General features: G+C 38.9%; 2 protein-coding genes across 2 annotated transcripts; both read left to right on the top strand.

Moving 5' to 3' along the window:
• Positions 1-159: 159 nt before the first annotated feature.
• tlr8a (toll-like receptor 8a) lies at positions 160-4,873 on the top strand. Its single transcript, XM_032529616.1, has 2 exons — positions 160-326; positions 1,506-4,873. The coding sequence occupies exons 1-2, from the start codon at positions 324-326 to the stop codon at positions 4,593-4,595; spliced, it is 3,093 nt and encodes a 1,030-aa protein (XP_032385507.1). The 5' UTR covers positions 160-323; the 3' UTR covers positions 4,596-4,873.
• A 525-nt stretch (positions 4,874-5,398) lies between these two features.
• Positions 5,399-6,621, top strand: tmsb4x (thymosin beta 4 X-linked). Its single transcript, XM_032529617.1, has 3 exons — positions 5,399-5,500; positions 6,095-6,209; positions 6,295-6,621. Exons 2-3 carry the CDS (start codon positions 6,110-6,112, stop codon positions 6,324-6,326), a joined length of 132 nt encoding a protein of 43 aa, XP_032385508.1. The 5' UTR covers positions 5,399-5,500; positions 6,095-6,109; the 3' UTR covers positions 6,327-6,621.
• Positions 6,622-17,471: the final 10,850 nt, after the last annotated feature.

Genomic DNA, 17,471 nt, shown 5'->3' with positions numbered 1-17,471 from the left:
TGTTTATTATAAATTCCCTTTTTACTGTCACTCAGTAGGGAACTGGTCGTCACTCTTTGTCATCTACACAAAGAAAACAACATAACTTTTTACATGTCATGAAAAAAGGAAGTGAAACAGATGTACTTCTGCAATTGAGGGGCTACTTCTGCCCCAGAACCTCTTTGTGAGAACCAGCCAGCTTGCTGCTTTTGTTTGACTTCAGCGTGTGTTGTATTTTATAGTTTTTAAGTTGGATATATTAACTTTGGTTTCAGTTTTACTTGCAAGTGCCATTGCTTTTTGTAAGGTTGTCATTCAAGAATCAATACTGTGCATGCACAATGGTGAGTTTTATTGATACAAGTTTCTCCGTACGTTTTTTTAAGCTTTACTCTATCAATAGCAGAGAATAGATTTAAATACTGAAAGTAATATAAATGTTTTACTCATCCGACATTTGTTATAGATTTACTGGTTATCTGTATGAGCTTTTCAATTAGATGTTTCTGTAATATGAAGTGTGAGGGTTTTCGTCTTCTTTGAGGAACATTATGGCACCAGATAATACTTGGACTGTGTATACATTTATTTGACTATAAAAACTTTGACTATTTGAAAATCTTTTGGCACTTTTTTTATAATGGAGTGTTCTACATTAAATAATTTGCATTAAAATGTATTTCCAACTGTGTGAACAAAAAGATCATCTTTTTTACATGAGTATAAAAAACAAACAGCAGTCCGTCTTTGGATTAGTCATTTCAAACTCATGCTGTGCAGCCAAACCCACATAACAAACGTAATACCATGTGTCAGGCTAACATCTTGCTAAATAGGTCCAAAATAATTTAAAAGAAATGAAGGGGAAACCAGATGTTTATATGAGACCGTGCTATTGGTGAAAGAAACACCTTACTCAATTACAAACAAAATTGCTACAAATAATTGCTTAGTTCAGGCTTTTGCTGCTACAGCCTTTCTTGGTCTGGTACGATAAGTAGCTTTTTGTGACTAATATTGTTCAGATAGATATTGATGTATATGACAATGCTGAGTCAGTTCACTGACTTAAGGTTTTTTTTCTCTACTGCTGCAGTAACTTTAAGTATTCAATAGCCATTGTTGAAGAAAAGTTACATAGTCTAGCTGTAAGGGGTTACAGAATTCATCATTTAAAATGTGTGAGGGAGTGATATTTATGCAATAGAGTGCTGCAACCTGCTGGATACAAGTGGTAGCAAACTGAAAAGCAATGTTCAATACTTGGAGGATACGTTCACAATGTGTCAAGTATGTCCTAAACATTAGTCAGGTGCCCACCTGAACATTGAAACTGATTTTGCTTGCTGCAATCATTCCTTTGAACATACTTGAACATATTTAAACATTGTGAATCTATCCTTTAAAACACAAAATGTATGATGTACTGTATAATACAAAACAATAGATGTTCAATATATGTATATAGTACTGACTATGAATTTAAGTTGCTGCATTTCACTAATTATATTGTTTATCTACAGACAGTGACGTGTTGGATGCACTTCCTGCTGTTCGGTCTGTGTTGCCATTATGAGATCCAGCCTGCTGCATGTAAACCCATGTGGATGTCACCACAGTTCCCTTGTGATGTCACAGCTGACAATACCTCTCAGGTTCTATTTGACTGCAAAGGGCGTCATCTGCAGGGAGTACCTGATGGGATAACAAGTAATGCAACTGAGCTCAACTTATCCGAAAATTTCATTAAGAATATTTCGGTTAATTCATTTTCCAAACTGCCAAATCTGACTCAGCTCAATCTCAGCTGGGCAAACAAGAACAAAGAAGTAATGATTGCAGCGAATGCTTTAAAAAATCTGACAAAACTGACTGAACTGATACTGACTGGCAATGGTCTGAAGGAAATTCCCAGCAATCTCCCTCTCAGCATAGAACATCTCTATCTGAACAATAACCACATTATGTCAGTGAATAACAGGAGCCTTGCTGGCTTAACAAAGGTGACACATTTATGGCTATCCAAAAACTGCTACTTCTGGAATCCTTGTGGGAAATCTTTTACGATTGTGGAAGACAGTTTTGCAGTTATGAGCAGACTCCAGGCTCTGGACTTGTCATATAACAACTTAACTCAAGTTCCCAAAAGTTTACCGCAATCATTAAGCATATTACAACTGGGTGATAATGCAATTCAATACATATCTGCAGAGGATTTTACTGGGCTATCAAATTTAAAAGTCCTAAAAATACAAGGGAACTGTCCAAGATGTCACTCTGCTCCATATCCCTGTGTTCCTTGCAAAAACGGTTCTCTTGGTATCCATCCTAATGCATTTTCCAATCTGACACAGCTCGAGACACTGAACCTGGGAGGGAGCTCACTGGACCACCTGAATCCCTCCTGGTTTGAGAGTCTGACCAAGCTTAAACAGTTGTACCTGTCATTTAACTTCTTGTTAAAAGCAATTACTGAGGAGGCAACATTTCTAAGATGTCTTCCAAAGTTGGAAAAACTTGATCTTTCTTTCAACTTTGCTCTCAAGTTATACCCTACAACAGTAAATCTCTCAAAAGAGTTTTCAAAGCTTGTGTCGCTCAGAACTTTGCATTTGGATGGTTTGGTCTTCCAGAGTATTGGACCGGGCACGCTCAGACCTCTGTACAAGCTCAAACATCTGTTGGCACTAAATTTAGGGACTAACTTCATTATTCACTCTGATTCCACCATATTCAGCCAATTCCAACACCTAAAAATGATATACCTTGCAGAAAACAGGCTGTATCCCATTCCAGTGAAGAGTCCACCACATCCAAGTAATGGATACAAGCTAAAGAGGTCGGAACTTTCTATTTCACCGCTCATAAAGGCCTATCCAAAAGATGACCTTTACGAGCTGTCACATGGCCTCATCAAGGAAGAGTGTTTTAACTCTGGACGAGTGCTAGTCCTCAGCTCAAACAATCTTTTCTTCATTTCTCCAAAGCAATTCGAGGGCTATGGAAATATTGCATGTCTCAACCTTTCTGGAAATGGATTTTCAGCAGCACTTAATGGAACAGAATTCTCCTTGCTGCCTAATCTGACATACCTGGACCTGTCATTCAATAAGATTGATCTGGCCTATGACTATGCCTTCAAAGAACTAAAGAAACTACAAGTGCTGGACCTCAGTAACAATGCTCACTACTTTAAAGCTTACGGGATTACGCATAATTTAAATTTTACGAAAAATCTGCCTGCTCTGAGGGTGCTGAACATGAGTCATAACTCCATTTCTACACTAACAACCAAACAGATGCATAGCAAATCATTAACAGAACTTCAGTTTACAAATAATAATCTTGGGAATCTTTGGAAAGAACGGGATGGCTCATATAAAATGCTTTTCACTAATCTTACTAATTTGACAATTTTAGACATATCCAAAAACAGGATTGTAAAGATTCCAGACAATATTTATGAATATCTGCCACGTAATCTCACCATACTACGCATAAGTCACAACTTGCTTACTGATTTCATATGGAACAAACTCAAGTTTTTCCATCAAATTCAAATTTTAGACCTGAGCTTCAACTCTTTATCTAATGTAACAGGCATAAACTCAAACGTCTTCAACACTTTGACTTTCCTTGACCTGAGTCATAATAAAATTTTCCACTTGGATAAAGGGTTTCTAAAGGGTGCAACAAGCTTGATGACTCTTAGACTTGACTCCAACAAACTGACTATCATCAATCAATCCACTTTCCAATCGAGACCTGAATCTAAGATTCAGACCTTGTTTTTGCAGGGTAACCCGTTCCAATGTACATGTGATTCATTAGATTTCATTGTGTGGATTGAAAACAGTAATGTAAAGATCCCACGACTGACCACCGAGGTGCTGTGCGACACCCCATTGAACCAGAAGGGACAAGCTCTGATCAACTTTGACATTAACCAGTGTGTAAATGACAGTCAGGCGTTCTTGATGTACATTCTCACAAATTTCTTAATTGTTGCTTTTATGTTTGTGGCAACAGTTGCTCACTTATTTTACTGGGACGCTTCCTACGTCCTCCACTACGTGAAAGCTAAGCTGAAGGGATACACATCCATGAACTCGCAGGCTGGTGTTTATGATGTCTTTGTGACTTACGACACCACAGATCCACATGTCTCTGAGTGGGTGATGAGGAATCTGCGAGTTAAACTGGAAGAGGAAGGAGAGAAGCATCTTCCCCTGTGTCTGGAGGAAAGGGATTGGCTTCCTGGAGTCCCACTGCTAGATAACCTCGCTCAGAGCATCCAATACAGTCGCAAGACCCTGTTTGTCTTGACAGAGGGTTACGTTAAGACCGGGGTTTTCAAGCTGGCGATGTACTTGGCCCACCAAAGACTGCTTGATGAAAATGTGGATGTGATCGTGCTGCTGATGCTGGAACCCGTCCTACTGCATTCTCACTTCCTGCGCCTGAGGAGGAGGCTGTGCGAGAAGAGTGTTGTAGAGTGGCCGAGAACAGCTGCCGCAGAGCCCTGGTTTTGGCAAAACCTGAGAAATGTGCTCAGAGTGGACAACCAGTTGATGTACAACAAGACTTATTCAAAGTACTTCACCAGCAAGTGAACCAATGACAACTGTTTAGGAATGATTTATGACTTTAAAAATGTGGACAATAACATCTGAAATTTTTTTTTTTAAACTATCGTTCTATACCAACACCAATGTGATCCTTCACAGCTTTTAATCACTTCCTAATGGAAGAAAAATAAAGACATTCGTTATTATTATTTTTTACTTTCTTTACAATGACATTGAATGACTTGTACTTGGTGCGCAAATATTATAGTAGCCTATATGAATAAATATATCCATTAGAAATCTGTGCCATTTGTAGATGTAAATGCTTCAGTCTGTTGTCTGTTCACCATCTAATCTGGAAAATATCTTTAAGGTCCCAAGATCAACCAAAAAAGGGGAAATTTATTGGAGCCTATAAAAGTGTGCTGAATTTTATGTGTTTATTTGTTGTGCATATTTGTCTAGGCAAAATTATGAGAGAATTTAAACAAACATTGTCAAGATTTGCACAACCAAAACTCTCCGCATTAAAATTTAAATTCTGAATCCACCCTGGACGTCTGTCACCATCTTCACGTCCTGGTTATTACTTTGTTTGCCCTCCAGATGTCGCCCCCCGATGCAGTTTTAATAGGGCACCTTGTGCAAGTTAAACCTAAACCTTAAAATCATTGTCCCACTCAAAAATCTCTTTCTTGCCTGCATTTGGTTCGCTTTGAACAAACAACCTAGAAGTGCCATGATGACAAAGACACCGTATTTAATGACAGGAGCAAAAAAAGCAAAAACACATTTGTACAAAAGCAGGCTTTCCAGGCAGTGGATGTGACGTCGGAGGATCATTTGCATACTGCGCAGTATTTAAACTGTGATTGACGGTCCACTCGTTACTCTGCTCTTGCGCCAACGGGACGTGCATCTTGTAGCTGAATTTATCGGAGCTGAAAATCAAGTGAGTGCATTTATTTGATCATGTGAAAGTTTGTTTTGAGTTTGATCTAAGCTCACTGTTGAACGATTTAGTCACTCTGTTTTAGTTTGTTACGTTTCTCTTTGTCTCACAATATCCTGGGTCGATTAGGCTTTGAGTGTCAGTGTGATTCGTGTGTTTAAATGCTGAGAAAGTTAATGGGTGAATAAATGCAAAAAGAACTTGTCTCAATGTCCATAAAATGCTTCATGCTGTGTCAGTAATTTGAATAATCTGAACCCAAACATTTAGTAGTCTACATGTGCTCTGCTTACATGGTTAAGGTGGGGTTTGCTATAGTTGTAAGCAGTCTAGTCATCTAGATTATATTAAAGGGCGGTGGCCCCTCAAATGCACGCCTTTACTGACAAAGAGCCTCTCAAATCGGCACCATGATAAACCCATATGGCGTGGTCTACATGAAGTTAGTTGTCCTTCTCAGCCCTATGTAGTTTCTGCGTAAGGTAGCCTAGATCATGTCGGTTAAATGTCCCTTTATGCGCTAATTGGTGTGACCATGCCCACGTGTGTAATTAAATTCAATTGGATGGCTAACTTTTTTTTTTTTTTTTTTAAACAATCTGCAGACATGTCTGACAAGCCTGACGTCTCGGCGGTCGAAAGCTTCGATAAGAGCAAGCTGAAGAAGGCGGAGACTGCGGAGAAAAACACACTGCCGACCAAAGAAAGTATGTTCAGTGGGCTCATTTGGTTGCATGGTTAACCTTTTTGGAACTGTTTTGAAATTTATTTATTTTTTTTGTCCTCTTGCAGCCATTGAACAAGAGAAGGCATCGGGACAATGAAGACTACTCCTGTGCACTGTACATTCCACAAGCTTTTGCCTTTTTGTGTTAAAATATGTATTCAAGCTGTGGTACATACTAATTGACAAAACTATGGATGTAAAACCTCTGTATAGTAAGGAAGTGTGGCTGATGCACTGGATGCATCCCTGGTGTTGTGTCTGAAGAGCAGATGTGTCAGTGGGGGTGCTACACTTGGATTTGTAACTCTTCTCTGGCCAGTTGTGAATTCTGTTTTGTAACAAAATCTGGAATGCACAGTTTTGTTAAATATGCAAAAATAAAAATGTAAACTAATTTGATTGTGTCCTTGGTTAACGGTAAGGTTTTTTACAACCCTGGGCTGCAAGAACCTCTTAAGTTTAAAAATATGCGCATGAAGGCTCATCTCAACCAGCTGAAGGCCTACAGCACTGTAGGTGTTGTAGTCTTTAGTGCAGCATGGTGGTGCAACAACTGACCTAAAGTGACTTTCTGCTGAAAGTGCAATACACTCCAGCAAAGGCTTGGCATCTTCAGATTTAGTCATAAGCATCATGTACATTTGAACTCAGCGTTTGTGCACTTTTTACATCAAACGGTCTTTAGAAAGATTAATCACTGGGGGTTAACTACGTCTTCATTTCACCCAGTATGTACACGGCTATGACTAAAGCCTGCCTAGCTTTGGGTTGAAAAACTAATTTGAGCTAACTTCTGGTCTAAGCTTGTACAGTACCTGAACCAGGTTGAGGCTGATTGTTAGCTGCCCTGAGGTCACTTGTGCTCATATATGAAATAACATGTGAGTACATGAGTTAAGCTAGTGCTTTTAACTGTAACTTTTACAAAAGGTCAAAACTACATAAATGTGCCCACTCAGGACTGTGATCATTACTGTAGCAGAATGCGTGGCAAGTTAACCAAAGCCTTTGTGACCTTAATGAATATGTAAGGCACAACATTGACGAGCCTGTACTGTTTGGAGACTGTCACCAAGAAGCAACAAAATGATCTATTTACAGAAGGAAAAAGAGAGCGCCTCTTCTACCTCATTCTGCTGCACAGGGACGACAGCTGTAAATCATGTGGGGATGGGGATAGGGATTACGTAACTGTCTATAGACCGTATCAGCTGTGCTGTAACAACAGGCTCTGCTGAGGGATTGGCACAATCTCACATGCATCCTCTTTCCCACGAGGCTGCATCTGATCAAAGGTCAGTTTTAGTATAGGAAAAATGTTTATTTTTTGATAGCCCTTTTGAGAAGCACCAAAATATCCATTATATACTTTTACACATCTGTGATGCCTGCCTCCCCCCTTTTAGTTCTCTACCAATCCTTATGTCCAGTCTTTCCACAACAGCTCCTCAGTGTCCTACAATGTCCGCTTTGGGGAAAAGAGTAGACAATATTACACATTACAAGACGCTGCTTTCTCCTGTTACACTCTCTCCACACTTTGTTAAACTGCCACGGTATTAATAGCCTTTGACTGATTTATCTTGACAACGTTCTTATGTGAATGCAGCCCATATATAAGAAAGTCGCTGTGTATTTTTACGAGAAATCATGATGTCGTGTTGGAAATAACTTGGAAATCTATGGTACAACGTAAACAAACACGAGATTGATATGTGGTTTAACAAAAAAAACATGCCGTACTATTAAGTGCAGGTATATGTCAGGGTGCTACATCACCATAAATCTTCCTGGCTCTCAAACATAGTATAAGAAAGGTTTTATTGTAAACCACTTTACCACTTCACCTTATGTTGTGGTTGGACATTCACAGTATGACAGACTGTAGCTATGTTTCAGATTAGAGGGATTGTACTGTATGTGACTTGTGACGGCCCATCTCCTTGGTACGCTTTGCTGTAGGTGGGCTTTTCTCTCCAGAGCAGCAGCAAATTCTGGGTGGGCAGCTCTCTTCCCCCCCCCCACACATCTTTAAGTATTTTGTTTCACAATGTAAGAAGAAGGGATGATCAATACCTATTTGCCTTACTAATGCAAATACATTGACTACCAATCAGTGTCTAATTTAAAAAAAAAACAATACAATAAGTAAACACCCTAACACACCTAATAAGAGCACATTCCCTGATATTGGCTTTTTATTTAACATGAAATACTACGGGGTTAAAAGCAATGCTCGTTCCTACAGGTTATTGTTATTACTTACATGTTTCTGCTCCTTCCTCGCGTTCAGCTTAAAACCTGAATGCCCGGTCCATCTTTCCTGTGCACTGTTTCCATGGTAGCAGACAGGAGATTGTTTAGCTTTCCACATATTGTCACATAATCAGATACTGCAGGGTTTTTCAGAGATCTAAATTAATTTAATTAAGCAAGCAATTGTTGACTAGGATCACTAAATCGGTGCAAGTAGTGGTGATTTCAGGAATTAGGTTAAGCTTCCGCTTCTTTCTTGATACAGTTTGGTTGTTTTGCTGTATGTACTGTATATAGCATTTCATTAAGATGGATTGTTTTGTGGGACATATGTTGAAATACTATGAAAATAAAGCATTGTAGACTAATCCTTTGGGAATAGCTGATAGGTTATGAAAAACAAGTAAAACTCTACTCCTTTGTAAACTATTTTCCGCTGGTTTGGTTCAACTGTGCAGGTTGACAGAATGCTTGACAATCTTGACCCCATCTGGGGAACAAAAGTTGGACTTGTCAAAAGTTCTTATGTTTAGGCACAGCTTTACTTTTTCAGGGATTTAAAGCTGTACAGCACAAATGTCTTTTTTGTCTTTTTTTGTTCGGCATTTTAGGCCTTTATTTGGATAGGAAAGCAAAGGTTTACTACATTTTCACCATTAACATGTAGTGTAATAAAAAGCTGAAGCTGTGACAAAAATGGTCATCTATCTGTGTAGGGAGGTTCAGCGTCTTTATGTTTTTAAGTCAGAGTGCACCAAGAAAAGGACAATTCATCTTTGTCTTCATTATCATAACCGCGGTGGGAAAAAGCAGCGCTACTATTGTGTGATAGGTAGACACAAAGACTGAGGGTGTGATCTGGCCAATCCCTTGACACACTATAATGGTTGCTATGTGTGACAAAAGTATCTCCCAGAAACAACCCCAGAAATGTGCCTTGTGCTGTATGGAAGATTATCCATCTATCTAACAAACTGATCGCTTTGCATAGAAATACAAACGTTCATCTGTGTTCCTTATCTTTTATAGAAAACTCTGAAAAAGCTAAGTAGCTATGTAAAATGTCTATTTGAAACCACATCGACAGAGGAAATACAAAGGCACAGTAATTACAAAGAGTTGTGTGACCTGTTTCTTATTCTCTGAGGGCTGTTAACCTTTAATGAGAGTTGTGAACGGCAAACCCCAACTTAGTAAAGAATGCACCTTGCATTGATGGTCTTAGTCCTTCAGGTATACATAGCAAGGATGGCAACCATATATTAAGAGCAGAAAACCCAGAGATATCTCCATCCCAGTCACAGACACCTGATCAGAAAAAAAAACAGTTTGGCAATCAGCAGTCAGCTTCTCCCAAATCTGTATTGGTCACAAAAACTGCAACATTAGTGATCATGCTAGCCATGACCATGTATTGAAAACACAAACTGCACTGAAAACAGGGAACATGTTGAAGTTGAAACTAACCAGTCAAGTAGCCTGGATTTGGCAATACTAGGAAATACTGAACTGAGACATTTCTGTATAGCCATAAACATTAAAACGTATTATATATATAAATGTAACTGGTTTTGTGTCCCTTAATTGTGGTGTTAATGTTTCAAAACTGTTCACTACACTGCCATGTATGAACAACCATAAAAGGAAGTGAGAAAGATTACAGGTGGTAGTGACACAAAAGCAACCTAATTCCAAGAAGAAAGGCTTCTTTTGCTTGCTGGACTACATGTTTGCAATCTGGATAGCTAGGCAGATGTGTCCCGAGTGCACTGACGCAGATGCAGCACAGTGTGATTCAATGTGACATGTGCATGCAACCTTTCAGCTGCAAGAGTCACCCTGGTGAGCTCAGTAGCTCACCAGCTGTGAGCCTAGAAACCTAAATGCCCCCTTTCAGCATCAATTTTCTCATGTACAGTGTTTAAAGTATATGTGTACAATCAGGAAAAATTCACAGTGTGACATGCTATAACTTTAGAACTCCAAGAGCAAGAGGAGGGTTTAAGCTAGCATGAAAATAGTAATCATGTGTGACAAAGAAAAAGGAAGTGAGAGGAATAAGTGTGAAGTAAGACACCAGTCTGCTTGTGTTTATTTTGTGGCAGTAATCATGTGATGTGAGCACTGGAAGTGAGTGTTTAAGCTTGATGCGTAAAAAATACAGAGCTTGGACAAGCTGTCTTAAAAGCGATGTATTTGACGGGTCAGTTGAGTGAAATATCTGACCTCCACAGCATTGGGACAAATAGAATCTTGAGATGAGCTATAAGCAGTACTATGATAAAGCTGCTCATTGAATATCTTTCACTTTAGTTCAAGCTGAGGGAAGTTTAATCTGTTAAAAAAGTACATCTAGAAATTTCACGAGAAATGTTAACACAAGCAAATTTAGTTTGTCCTTCTGGCACAGATGATGAGTTTGTTGTCCTAACACTGGCAAAGTAGGCTTTAAAGCCCCATGTAAATGGATAAACACTGCGTCTTCAGGGACATGTAGTTATGAAGGCAATAAAGGCAGATGAATTAAGAAATGTAACCAGGGCCTTTTCTATTTTTACTGCTTTTACGTGGACTCGCCATCACTTCTTCTGTGGTGTCTTTTTTTTGACCAACCCTTTATTTACAACATTAGTTTATGCAGCTTCTGCTTTGTCACGGTTGCAGGTTTAGTCTGAAAAAATGTGCAGGAAACAAAGTAGTTTCCTTTTGAGAACAGACTTCCTCTGTCTGTCCAGAGTGCAGACTAAAGTTGAGCTTGAAGCAGTGACCAGAACGCAATATAATGTATGTTAAGTCAGACCTCTACCTTCCTGAAGAAAGTACCTATGTGTAGCTAACTGCTTGGAAAGAAATACTCCACAGCATTAAACGACAAACGTTTTTCACTGTCAGATGTTGTCTTAGTAATCACATCAAAGATTTGTGGCAACATGCCACATGAATAAAATGACACGTAATTGATTCCTCATTGTTGTTATTGGATACACAGAACCAAAGCTCCACTAATGATGTTGCCCTTCAGTTAAGTCCTTTCAGCGTGTATACATCATAACCGAGCAGGATAATGCTCTTGACAAATCCTCAAAGCTACACAATGTGTCAACTTCTTCTCCTTCGCACGGATGTTTCGCTCACTTCACTTACAGTATGGAGTTCCACATTGTCTGCACATGATTGCATTTCTCTGATATATAACCCCATTTGGTGCACTTGTGTGTCATTTTTTTTTTCAAAGCACTTTGTTAGTATTTGAGACTGATTCTGCAATGGCAATTGAGGTGGCAAAACCACTGATTAATATACAAAGTAGCTCCTTAACACAAAGGTGTGTAACAGGATGTGGTTAAAGAGCTGCAGTGCCATAATTCAGAAGCAGAACTCCACTGTTAACTGTGTCGGACTTACGGCATATGTAGAATGACTTACTGTAGTGTTTAAATAATATTAAAATAAAAGAAAAAATTTGCCTGACTGTTGTTGAATTTGTTATTTTTTGTTTGTAAGTAAGACAGGAAAAGAAGTTGTTCATCAGCTGATGAAAGACAAAAGTGTATATGCTTGTAGCCTATTTAAGTTTTACATGTGCTCAACCGGGCTATATTCTGTTAACACAAGGTATAGGAAAATGAGGAGGTACGTGTAGGGAGTTAAACTCGCTTGCGATCATGTCATGTCATTGTACGTAAAGATTTTACACTGCTTCTGAGGAACATTTTGTGCGAATTGCACAATGTACAGAACAGCATGATTTGTGCCAGTGAATCATACTAAAAGCTGCAAACATTACACTTGTGAGAGGAGTCTGTTTGTACATTTTGCAAAATATTGATGCTCATTAAAAACAAATGTATCTAACATTAACGCAACTGTGCATCCAAGCATGTGTTAAGGTTTTGTGTGTTACATTGTCAAAGCATGTACAGTCCCAGCAAGAATTTTTTCAATGTTTGTCTGCTTTTTAATCTTTTACTACTATGCACCACTGTCCAGATAAAGGTTAACTGAAAGTACAGTAGATAGCCTTTGGGCAGCATGGTGACCCAATGGTTGGCACTGTGGCCCCACATCAAGAAGGTTCGGGGTAAAATCCAGGTTTGTATGTTCTCCATGTTTGCGTGGGTTGCCTCCGGATGCTCCGGTTTCCTAATAGGTTCTCAAGGAGTAAGACAAGTTGGTGAGAACTGTCTGATGCAGCTATTAGTCCACCAATACCCCTGGCCAGATACAGCATGTCTCAACTGAATGTTCACTATATTGGCCAAATGCTGATGTTGATCCTTTGTACATGCTTGTAGCTATGTTTACATTTGTAATAATATCATAAACACACAAATTCCCATTAACAGTTTGAAGCCGTGTATAAAACACTTTGGGTCTGAGATTGGTTTGATCTCCCAATAATTAGTGGATAAGCGCATATATGTGTGTCTGTGTGTGTGTGCCTGTATACACACTGCTCAAAGTGGGTCTGTGGAAGCCGTTAAGACACAGCTTGGTTCAAAGTCTTAAAACGGTAACTTCCGACTTCTGCTATTTGACATTTACTCACTTCCTTTTGTGCCAGGCTGCTGCCGCTTCATGCTGTGCACCGCTGTAAAAGAACCTGTTGGTGTAGCATACAAGTCTCATTCCTGTCTCCACAGGTCTCAAACAATATGCATCAAGCAGAACATGCATGTTAAGTTACATTATTGTAAGGGAATAAATCATATCTACACACACTATGTATGCCTGTAAACACCAAACATATAGTCCACTCATATCTTACAATTTAATAATATATTATATTGAACCCCAAATAGTTAATTTAGTTTAGTATAAAATGCCATTCCTGAGAAGACTTTTTTTTTATCCCTTTATTGTGTGTGTCCCTGCAGCAATAGATAGAAAGCTTATTCTAACTAGAAACAGGAAATTAACTCTGGTTGTTTTCATTGTGCTGATATACCATACAAGTCTTTAATAACAGCGGAGCCATTTTAAATGTATTGTCTGGAGCCTATAATCCCTACAATAGTGCAGGCACAGTAAAACTCTGGTGCACCCACATAGTTGGAGTCAAAAATGATACTGCAGCATGTCTTATTCTGTTAGGCATGCTGTTTGCATGATCGCTGGTGAGAGGGGTTCTCTTCTTCAGGTTTATAGTTGTGTGATTATACCCAGCACAAACCTCCCCAGTTTAGAAGAATAAAGGGCAGCTATGAACTCTGATCTTTGGGGTCTAGCCACTTAAAAAGATTAAATGGCAAATGAAGCCCCTACAGACATGAAAGAACAGTGCAACTTCAGTATAAATTTGTATCATTACGACGAGAGGTTGGAAAAGTATGTTTCATATTACACCTAGAAAACATACACAGCTAATAAGGTACCCAGAACTAACTGAGCATAGCATGGCTTTAACTGCAAAAGGTAGAATACAGCATAATAGGTAAAGCAGGAAGTAGAATTAGTGACAAAAAAAGCAAAGGTTAGGACCTTAGAAAAGTGTAAAGTTGCTCTTTGTTTAGGATAATTCTAAAGGTCAACCTCGTTTGAAAAGGAGGTTAATAAAAGAGGCTGTGCATAAGCGACAGGATTTAGATATAGTCATCTTACAGGAAGTGCACAGGGGAAGTTCCTAATAAGCTAACCACTGATTTGAAGAAGTGGAAGTCAAAAAAACATACTGCAACATCTGTAGATATACAGTATATGGGATGTTGTTTGATGGTGTGTGAGACCAAGTCAGAAACCTGCGAGGAGAACGAACAAAACGTTGATTCATCACTTGAAAAGTCAGCAATACTGCAGCAGACAAAGGCTAGTCTCCTCCTCTAATGCTAGAAGACTGTGGTACAACTCCAGCTATATCATCAGCTCGGCAGTGTCTAAAGAGCAGCCAGCATACAGTAAGAGCTTTGTTAGAGACTGTGACATATTTAATAGGCTACTGTAATGTATCTGACCAGGCAAGCCTATTAATAAATAATGGTGAGCCACGCATCAAGCCTCTTGAGATGTCTGATGCTTACCCATCGAGCCACCCTCACAGCATGGTACAACTGCTGCATTATTAATAAGAGGAGAATGGGAGGAGTTGTCCAGCATGGCCAAAGCCTGCATTTTGCCCATCACACCCATCATGTCGAGTGTCTGTGTGATCTCGCAGACAGTCTGAATCCCCAAAGGTCTGTCTCTTTGGTTGCACTTGGTTCAACCTCACTTAGCACCAGTCTGTCAGTGTGTAATCTGTGGGCAGCAGATGTTTCATGAGGAGCCCCTGGACTTATAAGATCTACTTTTTGTGAATTACAGGAGGTTTCAGGTTAAGAAACAAAACATAAATCACAAATATAAATACAAAAATTAAAACTTGTAGTATCTGAGGTTCTTTTGGACACTGACAGTTGGGTAGGGTAGTTTGTTTTGTCCTTAACTACAATTTAGCACTCAAACACATTAACTGATTTGTTTCCCTTCCACCTTTTTTCATGGACACACCTGCACAAAGTTAATTTAACTTTGTAATCACTTGTTTCATCCTCTGTCCTCACAAACATTTAACACTAGAGAGATGGGCAGATTTGTACACACCCAGTCAAAAATATTTGTTAAGGCCTCATGTATTATTGCAAGGGGAAGTCATGGCTCCCTCCCTGCACTGTGTAACAGATCTATACAACTGATCAGGTTATAGTGGTTTTATAAAAACCACAGTGTAACCAGAAAATATCTTATTTTGAGGTTTGAAACTTTGAAGCCAGACAGATTGTCATTTTTTGTCTAATAGTTACCACATTTAAATGAAAAAGCACCAATGATTGTTGCTCTTAACCTTTTTAAATGTGTCTATTATATAGATTAAGTCAAATCAAGTCAGCAGTGGTTGATTTTATTTGAACACATAACCTCAACTAGTGTACCACAATATCTTGAGGAGCAGTGACCCATTTTCACAGCAGTCAGTATTCTCTGCAGTGCATTCGTTACCCATTTCATCTCCCAATTAGGACAGGATGTGGTTCTGTACACACATCACTTTCAAAATAACTATTCAACAGCCGTGTCTCTCCTTATATAGCTATATAAAAGCCTTACTCATTGTGCCAGGGGCCAGAGTGAAGGACTGTGTGCGCCCAATAGGGGCCACTGATTCCCTTAAAAAAAAAACATGCATGTTGCAGAGTGGATACCTGTAGAATGCCTTTCAGATGCATCATCAAATTATAACTTGATTGACAGGTTTTGCAATGCTTAGATCCAATTTCATTCCAGGAAGTGGCACACTTCCTGAAAGTTTGTCACTTTTTGAAAAAAGTCAAGCCAATGTAAGAAAAAAGCCAAGTGTGAGTTAAGTCAAAACGTACACTACACTTTACACTAACCCTTTACTGTTCTGAACTCGGCAAAAACAGCAAAGTCTACCACTGACCCATTGATAATTACCTCTCTTCATGATGCACCTGTGCTCTCCTTAATGAAATAATGCAGCTTACTTCAACCAACAAAACATATATGTGGACAGGCAGGGACCTCTGGTGACAGAGGAGAGACAAAGCACACAATAAATCACAACCGCTGGTAATATTCACAGCTGAGATATCTGTTCAGATCAATGCAGAACACATGAAACCACAAATAAATCACAAATAATGAAGTGGTATGCATAGTCAGTATATAATTAAACAAATCGTCAATCCATGTGATAGCACAGTTAGATTTATGAATTCTGACAATGATTGTATGAGATTACAGGCAAGGTATAGATAGAAAGATTAAAAATTAAAAAATTAAAAATCACTCACAGAAATGCAATGACCATGATAAGGTGATGATGATGCAAAAGTAAAAAAGTGAACAAGTGAAAAAGTGAACGTAACTGAAGAAAAATGAGGAAAGACAAACTCATCTTTCTCGTCCTTGAGGGAGAATTTATTTACACTTGGTGCAAAGCCGACTCTGAGAAACTATACATATTTTGTAATACTTGTTTAATGTCTTTTAGTCATTTAAAACCTATTCACATGGTTCAGCCGAGGATATTTTGAAATACTTGCTAACTGAAAAGATAAGATGACGTAAGCCTTTATTGTCTCCTGTATGACAATATTCCTCTTGGGCACTCGAGAGAAAGGAAATGGCGACACATCTCATCCAATGCTTCAATGAACATGTATTAAACCTCACACAATAACCCCTACTTTTCCTCACAATCAGATCAAATTCTGTTTAAAGAAAGTTGGGGGAGCCAGGGTTTATACCAGGGCTTTCTCCTGGACAGGAGATGGTGCTGTTGTTGTGAGCATAATGGCTTCATCGGGTTCACACCACCGACATAGCTTTACCAAGGAAGCAGCTCTGATGTATGGTATGCATGGCCAACATGCTTGAGATGTCAGTCATACAGAGTCAGGTTGCAGACTAGAAAAAAGAAATTGTGTGTTATTCTATAGCATGGATCCAGAGGTGGTACAGTAAAGACATCAAGCTTGAAATGAAATAGGGACTAGTGACTGTAAAGTACTGCGAATGATGCTAGAAAAGAGTTGCAGTAATGTACACAAACAATGATGTTTCATGTTTAATGCCATAACCGAGCTAGAGCCTGACACCATACAGACAACAACAACAACAAGCCATTATTTTGTGAGAATGCAGCTCTCATTTCATTCCTTATTTTTTGCTGTAAACGTAGAGTATTGCTGCACCAAAAACATTGTTGGAGAAGGGCACTATTTATGTAAAACTATCTCTTTAAACATACAATTTAAGTTATCAGATGCTGTTGCCATGTCTTGTGAAAGTTAGTTTTCTTTTGTTGAAAATATTTGTTTTATGTGATAACCTTGTGACCAACTAAGCTCCCCAGTGGTACGGTTATGCCCAAGAAAGTAAAATTACCTGATTAAGGTTACAGAAGGAAAGTGGTCAAGACAGCTAAATGTGATTGTAAGACTTTGGTTAAGGTTAGCCTATATAATGGTCATTGTTACTGTCAATG

Source organism: Etheostoma spectabile, chromosome 11 (genome assembly GCF_008692095.1).
Source record: "Etheostoma spectabile isolate EspeVRDwgs_2016 chromosome 11, UIUC_Espe_1.0, whole genome shotgun sequence".
NCBI lineage: Eukaryota > Metazoa > Chordata > Actinopteri > Perciformes > Percidae > Etheostoma > Etheostoma spectabile.
The sequence above is the reverse complement of the archived record's forward strand: the minus strand, read 5'-3'. Positions and strand labels throughout refer to the sequence as shown.